Source organism: Ochotona princeps, chromosome 7 (genome assembly GCF_030435755.1).
Source record: "Ochotona princeps isolate mOchPri1 chromosome 7, mOchPri1.hap1, whole genome shotgun sequence".
In the NCBI taxonomy this organism is placed as follows: Eukaryota; Metazoa; Chordata; class Mammalia; order Lagomorpha; family Ochotonidae; genus Ochotona; species Ochotona princeps.
Genome location: NC_080838.1, coordinates 87439194 through 87453721, shown reverse-complemented (window position 1 = coordinate 87453721; position 14528 = coordinate 87439194). Strand labels below are relative to the sequence as shown.

The following is a 14528-nucleotide window of genomic DNA, read 5'->3' as shown; positions in this document are numbered from 1 at the left end:
TGTATGGTTGTATGCGTGACTGCGCGTGATTGTTTGTGTAACTGTGTGACTGTGTGTATGATGCTGTGTGGCTTAACTGTATGTGATTGTATGGCCGTGTGGTTCTGTGTTGACTATGAATCTGTGTGTGACTTTGTATGGTTATGTGTGATTGTGTGTGACTGTGTGGCTGTGTATATGATGCTATGTGGCTGTAATTGTATGTGACTGTGTGATTCTCTGTGTGATTGTGACTGTGGCTGTGTGTGATGGTCATTGTATGTGATTGTGTGGCTGTGTGTGGTAGTGTGTGTGAGTGACTGTGTAAGATTGTGTGGCTGCGTGTGATAGCCTCAGGACACTGCCCTCCACCACACCCCTGACCTGTGGCTGCCCCGTCCCTTCCTCTGTATGCCCACCATGTGCCTCGCACATGGGGATTCTCCCTCCCCCTGGACATGTGGGTCAGGGTGGTGTGGGAGCACCTGCTCCTCCTCGGACCTCTGGCAGCACCACGTCCAGCCAGGGTCTCGTGTGCCCTGGTCCATGGGACTTTTTCCTGCTGAGGTGCCGTATCTTTGATGGTGGCCTGGTGTGTGAACTGGCAGAGTGGCACATCCCACATTGTCCACACGTCACAAGTCTTGCTCTCGGCTTGTCTGCCTACGTGAACGTCACACACACAGAGGATGCTGCTGTCTGCTGTCATGGACTGGACCTGGAGGTTCCGTGCAGGCTTCATGAATTCAGAGGCTGGACGCACTGTTGTCTCTGAGGCACCCACTTTCCCAGGGCCCCTGGGGGAACTGTCCTGCCTCGGGCCTGTGGTCCAAAGGCTCCCACCCTGACTCCTGTCTCGCAGGTGGCCAACACTAAGAAGGAGACTGTGTTCAAATGGCTCAAGGATGACGTGCTGTGTGAGACGGAGACGCCGCCCGACCTGGAGAAGGGTGTCTGTGAACTGCTCATACCCAAGGTACTGCACTGGGTTGACAGGCACGCTCGTGCGGTTTGCAGGATGGCTGCATCACCCACCAGCTGTCTGAAGGTCCTGTGGGCCGCAGAGGAAGTGGCGTGGCACATGGCACCTTTTTGCCACGTGTCCTGGATGATGCACTGATGTGGTGGGCTCTGTCTGCAGCTCTCCAAGAAGGACCATGGCGAATACAAGGCGACCCTGAAGGATGAGAGAGGCCAGGACACATCGACCCTGGAAATCGCTGGCAAAGGTTAGCAGTCGCCTCTCTGTGCTTTGTGGGGAAATCCTCCTCCCCGTTGCCCACCCCTCCTTGTCTGCTCTCTTGCGCTGGGCTGCAGGTGGACCCCGGGGCCACCCCCAGGGCTGTCTTGGTGCCTTAGGCTGTCACCGTGACACATGCACAGGCAACTGGTCTGGTTCATGATGTGCTTAGGTTTGTGCCACCTGCGACACTCATGTTGGTTGGAAAGAACCAGGATTAGTTGTGCCCACAAGCCATGTATGGCTTAGTGTCATGGTTTCCTGTGTCGTGGAACCTGCCGCAGAGGAGGCCGTGGTCTGCCCCTAGTAACCATGTTTCTGTCTTCCCCTGCAGTGTACGAGGACATGATTCTGGCCATGAGCAGAGTCTGTGGTAAGTCAGTGCCCCCAGTCTCAGGCCGCTTTGGGGCCATGATTGCTGTGTCTAGAGAAAGGCATCAGCTGCTTATGGGGAAGGCAGGAAAGAGCAGGGCGGGTACTGAGAGGACAGGTGTCAGCTGCTCCTCTGACGACTCCAAGGGCGGTGCTGTACTTCCATTGTGAAGATTTTGATTTGTTTGAGTGGCAGAGTTAGAGCAAGAGAGAGACAGAGAGAACCTGCCACTCAAGGGTGCATGCCCCAGATAACTGCCTCAGCTGGGGCTGAGTGGGGCTGAAGCCAGGCGTTCCATCCAAATCTCCCTCATGGGTGCAGGGGCCCAAGGCACAGCTGTTGGGTGGGAGTCATGTCACCCTCCTGGATTGTCTCTGCTCCGTTATCCTGTCTGTGAGAGCTGATGCTGGATTCTATCTGGATGGTGGCAGCTGCTGTCTGTGTGCAGCTTCATGCCACCATCGTGTGGTTTCCTTCTTGCGGGTCCCGGAGTGGCTGGCTCCATGTCAGCATGACACGTGGCTCCAGCAGAGCCCTGTCAGGCCCCTGGGTTAGCCTGATGCCTCACGGCCGCAGCATCCTGGCACAAGCCGCTCCATGTCCCTTCCTCACTCTTCCCACAAGCCCTGCGGTGAACTCACACTGCGGCCCTTGCTCCATCCTGCAAAGTGACCATGGTTAGAGCCATGTTGCCCATGATGATTACACACGGGCTTGCAGCCCCTTGGAAACACAAGCACCACTTGGGAAGTGTCACACAGTCTAATGCCATGTAATACGCCAAGGACCACACACTCCAATGCCATGTGTCATGCTAAAAGGCCACATTAATGTCCCATAACAAGCTAAAAAGCCACACACTCCAGTGCCCTATAACATGCTGAAGAGCCACATTTTCTAATGTCATGTGATATGCTAAAGAGCCACACTCTAGCATCATATAATACAGCAAAGGACCAGCATGCTGTAATGCCACATGACATCCAAAGGCCACACGTTGACACACAGTTGCTCGTGTGGTTTTGAGAAAGTGAACATACACAGAAGAGAGCCATTTGTGCAGAACGTATTCCTGCTGCATTCTTGTTCCCCACGCCATCTCCCAGAGGGAGAGATGTGTGTGCTGTGCCCATGCAGAAATATGTGTTCCCACTGTGTTCTCCTTTCCCACACCCTGTCCACATGTACAAGACTGTGTTTCTGCTGTGTTCTTGTTCCCTACACTGTCTCCCAGCAGGAGAGGCGTGTGTGCTGTGCCCGTGTAGAATGTTACTGCCGCGTTCTCGTCCCCCACTCCATGTCCCAGCAAGAGAGGCGTGTGTGCTGTGCCAGGTTGCGTCACTGATTGCCCTCTGTGGACTGGGCCTGTGTTGCCTTTCAGGAGGAGCAGGTGGAGGCAGGCATAGCTGGTACTATGGCCCATGCGTGTGGGAGCTGCAGGGGTGAGCACACGACTCCATGGAACTCTCTTAGCAGGGTCTCCATGTGACCTTTGGCACTGAGGGTGTATGAAGCTCAGACAGGCTTCTGTGGGGCCACAGAACATGCCTCCCACCCAGACACCTGATGGCCTGCCCACTCCACTCTGTCTTGTTCCAAGAGCAGCTGGGTATGGACTGGCCTCACTCCTCTACTGGGCTGCACTGGCCTGGCCACACCTGCCCACTCTGCTCCAGTAAGAAATAGGGTGCCCACACGTGCACACAGGCATACAGATCATGTTCTCACACCCCCACACAATGACACACTCATACTCACACTGCCATGCACACGCACATTTGCTGACACACAATGTATACTCTGACACACTCACGCACACTTGTGCCCTGATACCATGCTTGTATTGACACACACACATCCAGACACACTTGGTCACATTCACACCCCAACACACTGACGGACATTCATACATACATGGACATACACTCACACTCTGACACACATGCTCTAACATGTTAGTACAGCCATGCACATTTATACATTCACTGACACGTAGTAACACACACAGACACACACTCTGACATTCCCATACACACACTTCAATGCACTGATGGACAAACACACTCACACATACACTGACACATGTATACTTAATGCTCTAACACACCCTGGTACACTCACACACACTCACATATACCCTATGACACACACAACCACATGCATACTCACACTATGAGGCCTTTCCCTGTAGAAAGCTTTGTGGATGAGAAACAGGCTGCAGGTATGGGTCGACCGGCAGCCTTTGCCTGGGCCTCCTCAGGGAGCTTGGTGGGGTGGTCATTAGCCCCGGAGCTCACCACTGTGGATCCTGCGAGCTCATCCCTGCAGGCTCATCCCTGGCATTTCCAGGTGTGTTCAGACATGTCCATGGCTGTCTGTGACTCTCTGTTGGTGTTCAGAGGCATCCGTGAGTTTCCATGGTGGTTCTGCTTATCTGTTCAGGTGTGTTCATGGTGGTTCTCTGTGTATGTGTGTGTTCAGGCATGTCTGTGAGGCTCCCTGTGGCAGTTCTGGTTGGCTACCAGGCGTGTCTGGGTGGTTCTGTGGGGACGCAGAGTGCAGCTCTGTCTCACCCTCCCTATGCTCGTGCCAGGCCTGATCCCTGCTCTGTCCTGCAGGGATGTCTGCTTCCCCACTGAAAGTTCTCTGTACCCCGGAGGGCATTCGGCTGCAGTGTTTCATGAAGTTCTTCACGGAGGAGATGAAGGTGAACTGGTACCACAAGTAAGTGCTGTCATGACCCCCTCAGCCTTCTGTGGCTTTGTCATGTTGTGGGCCCAGTGGACATGGCTGAATGCTGTGTCATGGTGCAGACAGGCACATTGGTTTATCAGCTGTCCATGACACTGGGCTGCTGGCATCACTTGGCCATACTGAACTGTGTTGCCATGGGCGTGGGGGGTGGGACATGCATCCCAGTCCTCGCTTTCAGTCCGCGGGTGTATGTAAGGGAAGTTGCTGGATCAGTGTGTTGTGTCATGTCGGGTGTGAATCTACCAGCGTCGGAGTTGCTGCAGGTTTTAGAGCTGAGTCACAGAGGCACTCTGGTCTGTGCAGACAATGGTGCCACTTGTCAGCACAAAGGGAACATGACATGGGGATCCTGAACCGAATGAGTCTCTTTCCTTGTCTAAATAGAGAGGCGAAGATTTCGTCCAGTGAGCACCTGCGGATTGGAGGCAGTGAGGAGATGGCGTGGCTGCAGATATGTGAGCCTACGGAGAAGGACAAAGGCAAATACACTTTTGAGATCTTCGACGGCAAAGACAACCATCAACGCTCGCTTGACTTGTCAGGACAAGGTAGGAGTTGGCTTTCCATGGAGGGGCCCATGCAGAGGCCGGGGTGGGGACCCAGGGAAGCCAGTTCTCAGGAGGCCAGCTCTGAGGATTTGCATGAGAGAGGATGGATTCTGATGGAGGGGACCCAGGTGGTCAAGTCTTAGGTGGCCATGAGAGAGTTATAGAGGGGCCCATGCAAAGGTGGGGGTGGAGACCCAGGGAAGTCAGAACTCAGGGGACCAGCTCTGAGGATTTGCATGAGAGAGGATGGATTCTGATGGAGGGGCCCGTGGTGGTGAGATCTCAGGATGCTCGAGAGAAGGCCGATTCCTAAGAGCATCTAGTCATACAGATGTCCGCCCGTTCATAGTCAGAGTCCCGTAACTCTGAGTGGGTCAGTGGGGTGACATGTGAGGAGCAGGCTGACGATGAGAGGAATCTTCCCTTTCAGCCTTTGATGAAGCCTTCGCAGAGTTCCAGCAGCTCAAGTAAGAGAGCATGTGGGCTGCAACTGTGTAGAATGCAGGAGGAGCAGTGACCATGTACACTGTGTGTTAGGATCTGCCTGTGTAGACTCTGTGTGTGCCTGTGTAGACTGTGTGTTAGGATCTGCCTCTGTAGACTGTGTTAGGCGTGCCTGTATAGACTGTGTTAGACGTGCCTGTGTAAACTGTGTTAGATGTGCCTGTGCAGACTGTGTTAGACATGCCTGTGTAGACTGTGTTAGATCTGCCTGTGTAGACTGTGTTAGATGTGCCTGTGTAGACTGTGTTAGGATCTGCCTGTGTAGACTGTGTTAGATCTGCCTATGTAGACTGTGTTAGATGTGCCTGTATACACTGTGTCAGATGTGCCTGTATAGACTGTGTCAGATGTGCCTGTGTGGACTGCACACTGGGTTATTGTTGTCTACACTGTCACATGAGCTAGTGCTGTGTTGTCACACTGTCTCACCAGTTAATCCTTGTGGTTGGCCTTTTGGGTTGGTTTGTGTCTCCCAAGTGTGCAAGCTTTCTGAAGGCTGTCAGCTCAGCTGTCTGAAGATACAGCCATAGGTGAACCTAGTGAGTGTGTTCTGGGATAAAATTGGCAGTGTTCGCCGTTCAGCAATGGCAGGGAAGCAAAGTGCTCTTAAGTATAACTTAGCTTCCCTGAGTTGTAGTTTCTCGACGTTCGGCTCTAGGATCAGATGATGCATTTCCAAGTCATAGCAGTGGAACAAGTCACCTGGTACTGTGTACAGAAGGATCCAGAGCCATACAATGCATGCAGTGTCTCCCCCACTCCCACTGGGATCAGGGGTCTGTACCGTGTGTAGGTGGCAAGGAGAAAGCAGAGTGTGATGGTCCCTCGATAGTGTCTGCATCCCAGGTCCGACAGGGGCAGTGATACAGCCTGGAGTTGCAGGACGGCACTGTCCCCCTGCGCTGGGGTACATGCCAGGAGAAGGGGGACCCAAGGTGCTCTGCCACAGGACCTCGCGCCTTCCCTGGGAGCCCCCAGGAATGGTGCCTGTGTTGGTGGGGTCGCTCCACACTCTTATTTCCCATTTTCTGTCATTCCATTCCAAGGGCTGCGGCATTTGCAGAGAAAAGTGAGTATACTCGTATGTGCTTGTGGTGAACTGTGCCCTGGGTAGGGGGCAGAGGGAGGGTCATGCCACACGTGGTCATGAGCTGAACATGACCTGGCTGACCTTTGACTGCCTGATCATGTATCTCTGCCTAGCTGTTCCCCACTGCCTTGCATGGGCCCTTGCAGACCCCTGCCACCATGGCCCCAGGGCACATGGTCCCCTCTTGTGTCACTGCCAACCCATCACCCGAGAGCCCACTCACATACTGTCATGCTGGGGTGCTTCATGCCCCTACCCCTGGCTTTTCCCTGCACCATGCATGCCCCTCTTTTCCTGGGTGTGTTCCATGGGACCACAGGGGTTGCTGTGTCCTCCACTCAGTGACCTTGCTGTTGCAGATCGTGGCAAGGTGATCGGCGGTTTGCCCGATGTGGTGACCATCATGGAAGGCAAGGTGAGAGTGACAGCAGGGTGGTGAGGGCTAAGCTAGTGGGGGGAGGTGCAGAGCAGAAGTGTCCCAGAGGTGGCTCTGTTCCACGCATCACCCCTTCTACAGGGGACAAGGGTGCCCTGCTCCAGCCGTGCAGGCTGCCCTGCTGCTCCCTGTGACATGGGACATGTCACAGCTTCCCGCTTGCTTGCTTTGAATGCACACATGTGTATGACCTGGGCACCACCAACGGGGCCTGTGGCAGCTGCTGGGGGTGAGGGGGAAGGCAAGGGACTTCTCTGCCCACCCGGCCCCTGTGGTGTGAACTGTCAGCACTTTCAACAGAGGACAGACACACTCAGATTGCTGTGGTGTGTGGAAGCAGCAGCTTACATGCTGCTTTCTGGCAGGGGAGTTAGTCTTGCTGCCCCTACTTCTTCCCTGGTTGCATGGTGACTGACTCAGTATCATAAGGGAAGCTGTTTGGGGCCGAGGGCTGGGAGTGTTGGGGCTTCCTCTGGGGGCATGAGAGCTCCAGGGCAGGTCCCTTAGTGGAGTGGGGATGGAGAAGCCAGCAGTCATCTCTCAGCTTGGCCTAGTGGCACATCCATGCTGTGTCGCTGCGGGCAGCTGGGTGGCAGTAAACCAAGGACTCAGGGCCACTCCCTCCGTGGAAGTAGAGAAGATGCAGAGAGGCTGAGTACCTGCTGTGGTTGCAGAGCTTCACCAGCTCAGCAAAAGCCAGAGAGACAGGCACATGGCACTGCTGGTTCTAAAATTGCATCTATTTATTTACTTAGAAGGAAGGACTACAGAGAATGAACACACACACACACACATCATCATCATCATCATCATCCATCCTCTGGTTTGCTCCCCATGTGGCTGCAATGGCCAGAGCTAGGCTCGTTTGAAGCCAGGAGTCAAGAGTTTAATCCAGATCTCCCACATATGTATAGGGGCCCAAGCACTTGAGTTTGGGCCGTCCTCACAGAGTGCTTTCCCAGGCCATGAGCAGGGAGCTGGGTTGGAACAGAGCAGCTGGGACTTGAACCAGTGTTCATCCCACATGGTACTGCAGCTGGAGGCTTAGGCTGTGGAGCCACCTTGATACTTCAGTGTGTGGCTTTCCCCATGAACTCTCCCAAGTGCCGATCCCACTGCCCCGTGTGGCTCTGCTGAGTCCCCAGTGCTTGGGCACACGCAGGGCCTGCTGCGTGTCCCCTCCTGGCCTCACCCTGCCCCCTCTGCCCACTCCTTCCTCCTGCAGACCCTGAACCTGACCTGCACCGTGTTCGGCAACCCTGATCCTGAGGTGACGTGGTTTAAGAATGACCAGCACATCGAACTGAGCGATCACTTCTCCGTGAAGGTGGAGCAGGCCAAGTATGTGAGCCTGACCATCCAAGGCGTGACCGCCGAGGACTCGGGCAAGTACAGCATCAGCGTCAAGAACAAGTACGGTGGCGAGAAGATTGATGTTACCGTCAGCGTGTACAAGCATGGCGAGAAGATCCCGGAGGCTACACCGCCCCAGCAGGCCAAGCCCAAGCTTATCCCTGCCGCAGCGGCCGACTAGGCTGGGCGGGCTGCAGGCCACCATGGAGCTTTCACTTGGCATTGGCACTTTTTGTTTCATGTCCTTTTGAGAGAAGAGCTGAAGTCTGTCACAGGCTCAGTGCCCTCAGCTCTGGGGGAAGTGCAGGTGTCCACCTGTGTGGCTTGGCTGCCATGGGCTGGGAGCTGGCAGTGCCCTGCCTCTGGAGTGTCTCTTGCTTCAGGCTAATAAAGCTCCACCAGGTGCCTCCCTGTTGTGTTCCAGTCCCCATTTCTGACTCCATCCTCCCCTGGGTGTCCTGTGCATGGTCTGCTAGCACCCACCAGCACCCAGAGCAGGGCTTGCCAGCGCCCAGATCATGCCTGCCCCAGGCCCAGGCTCAGAGTGGGGTTCATGGCATTACCATTGCCTCCTTTTGTGCAAGGCTGGGAAGGATACCCTGGGCATGGGGTTGGCCTCAGTGGGATTAGCCGAGTCTCACAGAGTGCCAACTCCATCCAGGACAGTTTTAGGAGCAGGGAGTGTCAAAGGAGCAGGAAGTGATGAACATACCATCATGCTCCTTCCCCACCAACACACAGCACCCCCACTGTCACTATCCCCCACCCTCCACTGCGATCATGGCAACCTATCTATCCTGCACCATCCTGGCAGGGCTCACGGGCAGCTGCCTTTCCCCACCCCTGGCATCTGGGTGGTCAGAAGCCATGAAGACAAAACAGCCAGAGAGACTGCCTTGGGGCTTCCCATCCTACAGGAGTGACACCAGTGTCCCCTCGAGCCCTGAGTGACCCTGGCCCTGGGTACCTTCTGGCCTTCCTGCAGTGCTGTGGGCTGGGCACTGTCCCCTTCTTCACAAGCATCCTAAGTTCTGGCACAAAATCAGCTCTTAAAACTGTAGGGTTTATTTAAAAGGTGCAGGATTTACAGACATGTGGGCTGTGTTCAGGAACAGAGTGGGAGAGAAGAAGGAAGGGAGGGAGAGAGACCCTCTTGTGACCTTCCCCTGGTCCCAGGTGAGGGGTCAGCCTGGGGGAGCCGTGGTTTGACAGGTGGGTGACCTGGATTACATGGTGGTGGTGGGGGATCTGCCTGCCTGTTTAGTGTCAGGAGGATTCCCCATCTTCCACCATTGTGCCCCTAGGGACTCAGGGTTTGGACTGCGATAGTGGCCCCCCTTTCATAATTTTTCCATGGTGAGTCACATCTGGCTCAGGGAGTGGAGGGTTTCCAGGAACAAAGAGGACAAACAGGTGACCGAGTAGATGCATGAGAGCCTCCCAAGACCACGGGCCAGGGTCAGAGTGAGTGGGCTCGGTGTGCCAGGTCCAGGTTCAGACTGGACTTCCCAGCTGCCACCTGCAGGGTGGCTTATAGGAAGCTCACAGCCTGCAGGGACAGAGAGAGATGCGAGGCGGCCAAATCCAGTGACACACCCACAGGTTCCCTGTGTGACCAGCTCCCCTGAGGGAAGGGCAGGCTCCTGGCACTGTAAGTGGTTGCTGAGCCCGCATCACAGAGAACCAACAGGTGCATGAGAGGCACTGGTCCTGGGTGTCCACAGGGATGCCAGCATTGTTCTAGAGGAGGAAGCAGCTGTTAGTGAAAACACCACAGAGACGAGCAAGTGACTGGTGTAGAGTTCAGAATGAAACTCAGGATGGCGCTAACAGGGGCCAGGACAGCAATGCATGAGCAAAGCGAGCATTTCAAGGAGAGAAAAACATATATATCGATATATCATGGCTCTAGAGGGTGAAGTGATTGGGTTAGAAATTAATAGATGGGTTCAGCAGCCAACTGGGTCAACCAGAAGAAACTGTTAGGAAACCCTTAGCAGGCCAGAAGACAGATCATTGCAAATCACTCAATGTGAAGAACAGAGAATGCAGAAGGCTTGGGGGAATAAGGCAGGTGGGGCAGCGTGGATACTGGTGGAATTTCAGGAGAGAGAAGGCAGAGAGGACAAATATAGACAAGCTGTGAGGGAATCCACACTAGAAGTAGGATCCTGATGCAGGGAGCTCCAGTGGCACACGACAGGGTGAGCCTGCAGGTGGCCAGGCTGAGCTGCATTCTAATCAAACTATGGGATCGGAAGCTGCAGCACCAGGACTGCCTTACTGGAATGGCAGGCAATTACACTGTGGTGATGGGACATGGGATGGAGTCCCAATGATTCGGCTTCATGGCTGTGTCAGGTTTGGGTCTGTCACCTGAGACCTGTGGGTCAACAGTCACATGCTGGGAACTTGTACTTGGTGGGAGACCCGAGGCCACGTGGGGTCCAGCCGCAGTCTACCGGATGTGCCCAGGCAAGACGTGTGTCTTCTGGTGTTGGGCATGAGGTCCAGCCCCAGTCCATTGGCTGTGCTCAGGCAAGACGTGTGTCTTCTGGTGTCCTGGCCTGCCCAATGCCCAATGGGCACCTCCACTTCCAGCCAGGACAAGCTGTCTCCTCTGACCCCGTGCATTTAATACATCTGTGTGCTTGCCATGCAAATGACCATCTAGGATGTATGTGAGATAAACCCTAATGCTGTGCTGAAACTCAGTCAGGCCCAGGCGCCCAGGGGAACAGGGATCCTGGCCTGCACATGTGAGCCTGACCATTGTCTTGCACAGTGTCCATTCCATTCTTTCCATGAAGCCATGGATCCTGTCCAGTCATGCTGATCCTGAAGAACTGTCAGCAGTGGCAGCTGACCTGTAACAGGTGCAGGAATGAATGCCCACAGGTGGCCAACCGACACTTCTCTTGTCTGCACACACACAGGCTCCCAGTCCACTCTGGGCTGCCTGGATAGGGTCCTGGACCACAGCAGGCCAGAGCTGTGCCCTAGCTTAGTGCCCGCACACCAGGGCAGGGCCCCGCTGTGTGCAGGCTCCCCCTTCTCCCTCAGAGTCCTGCCACATGAACCCCCGCAGCCTGCCAGCTGTGCACAGATTCCCCATTCTCCCTCAGAGCCCTGCCCTGTGCACCCCGCAGCCTGCCCGCTGTGCAGATTCCCCATTCTCCCTCAGAGCCCTGCCCTGTGCACCCCGCAGCCTGCCCGCTGTGCACAGATTCCCCATTCTCCCTCAGAGCCCTGCCCTGTGCACCCCGCAGCCGGGCCCAGCAGGGACAGCGGCCAGCCTCCCAGGCCCGCCACCGCGTTGGCGGGCTGCGGACGTCCCTGCGGGAACGGTCTGGGCGGCCCTAAGCAGCAAGCTGGCCCGCAAGGCGCCATGGCCACTCTCCCGCGGACGGCCAGGGCTCCCTCAGAGCCACCCGGTCTGGCTCCGCTCCTCGCCTGCACCCTCCCTGAGGACGGAGCCGGCTTCTGAGAGAAGGAAACATCTCCATGAGCCAAGTTCCTGCAGGGCGCAGGTGGAGCAGAGAGAGGAGACCGGGGAGGCTTCAGCCCACTGCTCCTGCCTAAGTGTTCCCCGCGGCCTCCACCACCTTGGTTCCGGGCGCCTGCAGTGCCAGCTCGGTCCTCTGCGCATGCCCTGTCGGGGATGGACGATGCTGCTGCGGCTTTCCTGGCCATCCGAGCTGCTGAGTGCTGGGAGGCCTTGCTGCGTGAGACCTGGCGAGAGGACAGGCGCCAGTGTTCAGGTCCAGCTCTCGACTGAAACTCAGAGAGTCGGCCTGGAGCCCCTTTGTAGATTTGATTTGACGAAGGTAACCTGGAAAAATCCTGTACCCTGGCTAGGCAGGAATCCCGTAAGTGGAGAGGACCTCCAACTTAAAGGGAACTGTCTTCAAGAACACTCCTGAGGGACCCACGTGCTGAGGGACAGTCAGTTCTGTGAGGGCACAGTCACTCCTTGGGGTACCCACGTGCTGAGGGACAGTCAGTTCTGTGAGGGCACAGTCACTCCTTGGGGTACCCACGTGCTGAGGGACAGTCAGTTCTGTGAGGGCACAGTGTTCCCTGAGGGACCCACGTGCTGAGGGACAGTCAGTTCTGTGAGGGCACAGTCACTCCTTGGGGTACCCACGTGCTGAGGGACAGTGAGTGTGTGACAGCATAGGCATCACTGCAAGACCCATGTCTTGGGCTACAGCACCAGAAATTTAATGACATAGTCACTTTTGTGAGTGTTCAAGCTGTTCTCATCTAGCAGTAATGGAGGATCAGTGACAAATGTCTCCCTGGTCTTCATGTCAGGTGGACTTGTATCAGTGCTCAGAATGAAGATACTGGCTTATTGTATTCCTTTTTTTCATGGAATAATAAAATGTATATTTAATTTTTGAAATCTTTTCTTGTTCAGTTAACATAGATATTAATGGTGATAGTGATTAGGTGGGATACACAGTATACTTCTGCCTAGTTTTTATTTAAGAGTCAATAAACTTATTACCAAAATAAATAATGCACTAGTTTTACTAAAAATACATTCCATGAAATGGACAATAGTGAAAATCCTTGCCATCCTGCTTGCTCAGGATGAACCAATTTAGCCTTCCAGAGACATTTATAATTATACACACAGGTCTCAAATGTGTGTGTTTCATTCAATCATTACAAGCCTTTTGCAAACAACACAGTGTTTAATTCTCATAAGCAAGATATGAAGATTTATCCGTTGTGCACACTCCAGGTACAACTTGTGTTTTGGAATCCCCAATTCCTTTGTTTAACTGATGTGGGTTCCAGAACACCCACCAGTGAGTGGGACTTTCCAGTCAGCGGGTAAAGGCATAGTGCAGAAGGTTTCACGAAGTGTCCATGTCTGGCTCCTGTTGGTCTGAGAAGCCATGTTCTGTACTTCTAAACTGTGAATCAGTGTGAATCAATTTCATAAATAAAGTGGATTCACCAGATTTACGTACTACAACCAAGACCTCGCAGGTAGTCAGGGGCAGAAGTATGATTTTAACCCAGGTTGGTTGATTTCAGACTTTCTACCTGCCTGGCTTTGTGTATGTTATCAGTCTTTCTCTCACTCTAGTGCCCCTCCCTTTCATTCCTTTTTTTTAATGAGAATTTTTTTTATTAATTAATTACATTGCATTACGTGACACAGTTTTATAGGTACTGGGATTCCCCCACCCCTCCCTAAACCTCCCCCCATGGTGGATTCCTCCACCTTGTTGCATTACCACAGTTCAAGTTCAGTTGAGATTCTTTCATTGCAAGCATCTACCAAGCATAGAGTCCAGCATCTTATTGTCCAGATAAGTTCAACGGCTTGTTGGGGAGACCATCTCTGGTCTGAAGGTAGAGCCGGCAGAGTATCATCCCAATCAATTAAAAGCCCCAACATAACATCGGCTACGATTTATAATGTTATGGAATTAATGGGCATAATATTGAGTAACCAATATGTTAAAAAATGCGAGTTCTGAACCACATCCTGTGACTTCTTCATTGACATTTCAATTATCAGTTTATATACAACTGGATTCTATACACCTTAAAATGGCTATAGATTACTATTCAGCTGTCTCGTGTCTATTTTCATTATAGTATTTAGCATTTTATAGTGTTGAAGCATAATTTTGCTGAACCTGGCTTTTTTTTTTTTTGGGTAGTCTAGACTGGCTTATAACTCTAACAAGACATATGTCAACAGTTTAGGTGCAGAACAGTTTTAGGAGGGGTGTGCAGAGAAATCTTCAATACCCTAGTGAGGAGTAACTAATCTTTGTGTCCCACCTAGTAAGGTATAAGTGAATCCACGCTGACCATTTCCTGTCTGATTCTAAGCTTTCCTTGTTGCTATCTATCTATCTATTCTAGATTTTTTGTTTGTCTGCTCGGTTATCTGTATGTTTTGAGGGGTTTCTGGTGCGATCCTGATGGTCATTGCCAGAGAGGGTGGGGACCCAAAGTTGGAACCAAGTGAGGACCAGAAGGAGCTCCTCTCCCTAGTCCCGAAGGAAGTTTGCTGTTCTTCTGTTTCTGCGGACTGCTCAGGGCTCTTGGCTGTTGTTCTGATGCCCTTGGATCCTGCGAAGAAGGATTTGGACTTCTTCCATCCTGTGTGGTAGATCCAAGTGGGAGTGGATGACCTCAGAGTTCCTGGCCTCCGAAGGCATTCCAATTCCCTGTGGTCTCCTTGGTAGTTGGGATGTAGTCCTTGGTGCTCGTACTGA

General features: G+C 53.5%; 1 protein-coding gene across 1 annotated transcript in view; it reads left to right on the top strand.

Moving 5' to 3' along the window:
* Nucleotides 1–8685, top strand: part of MYOM2 (myomesin 2) — a 39986-nt gene extending 31301 nt beyond the window's left edge. Inside the window, exons 29-37 of the mRNA XM_058667319.1 lie at nucleotides 842–955; nucleotides 1121–1208; nucleotides 1554–1592; nucleotides 4211–4316; nucleotides 4731–4894; nucleotides 5325–5361; nucleotides 6445–6467; nucleotides 6848–6903; nucleotides 8150–8685. Coding sequence (XP_058523302.1) covers nucleotides 842–955; nucleotides 1121–1208; nucleotides 1554–1592; nucleotides 4211–4316; nucleotides 4731–4894; nucleotides 5325–5361; nucleotides 6445–6467; nucleotides 6848–6903; nucleotides 8150–8458 — 936 coding nt within the window. The 3' untranslated portion in view covers nucleotides 8459–8685. The remainder of the gene's footprint in view (nucleotides 1–841; nucleotides 956–1120; nucleotides 1209–1553; nucleotides 1593–4210; nucleotides 4317–4730; nucleotides 4895–5324; nucleotides 5362–6444; nucleotides 6468–6847; nucleotides 6904–8149) is intronic.
* The last annotated feature ends 5843 nt before the right edge of the window (nucleotides 8686–14528 follow it).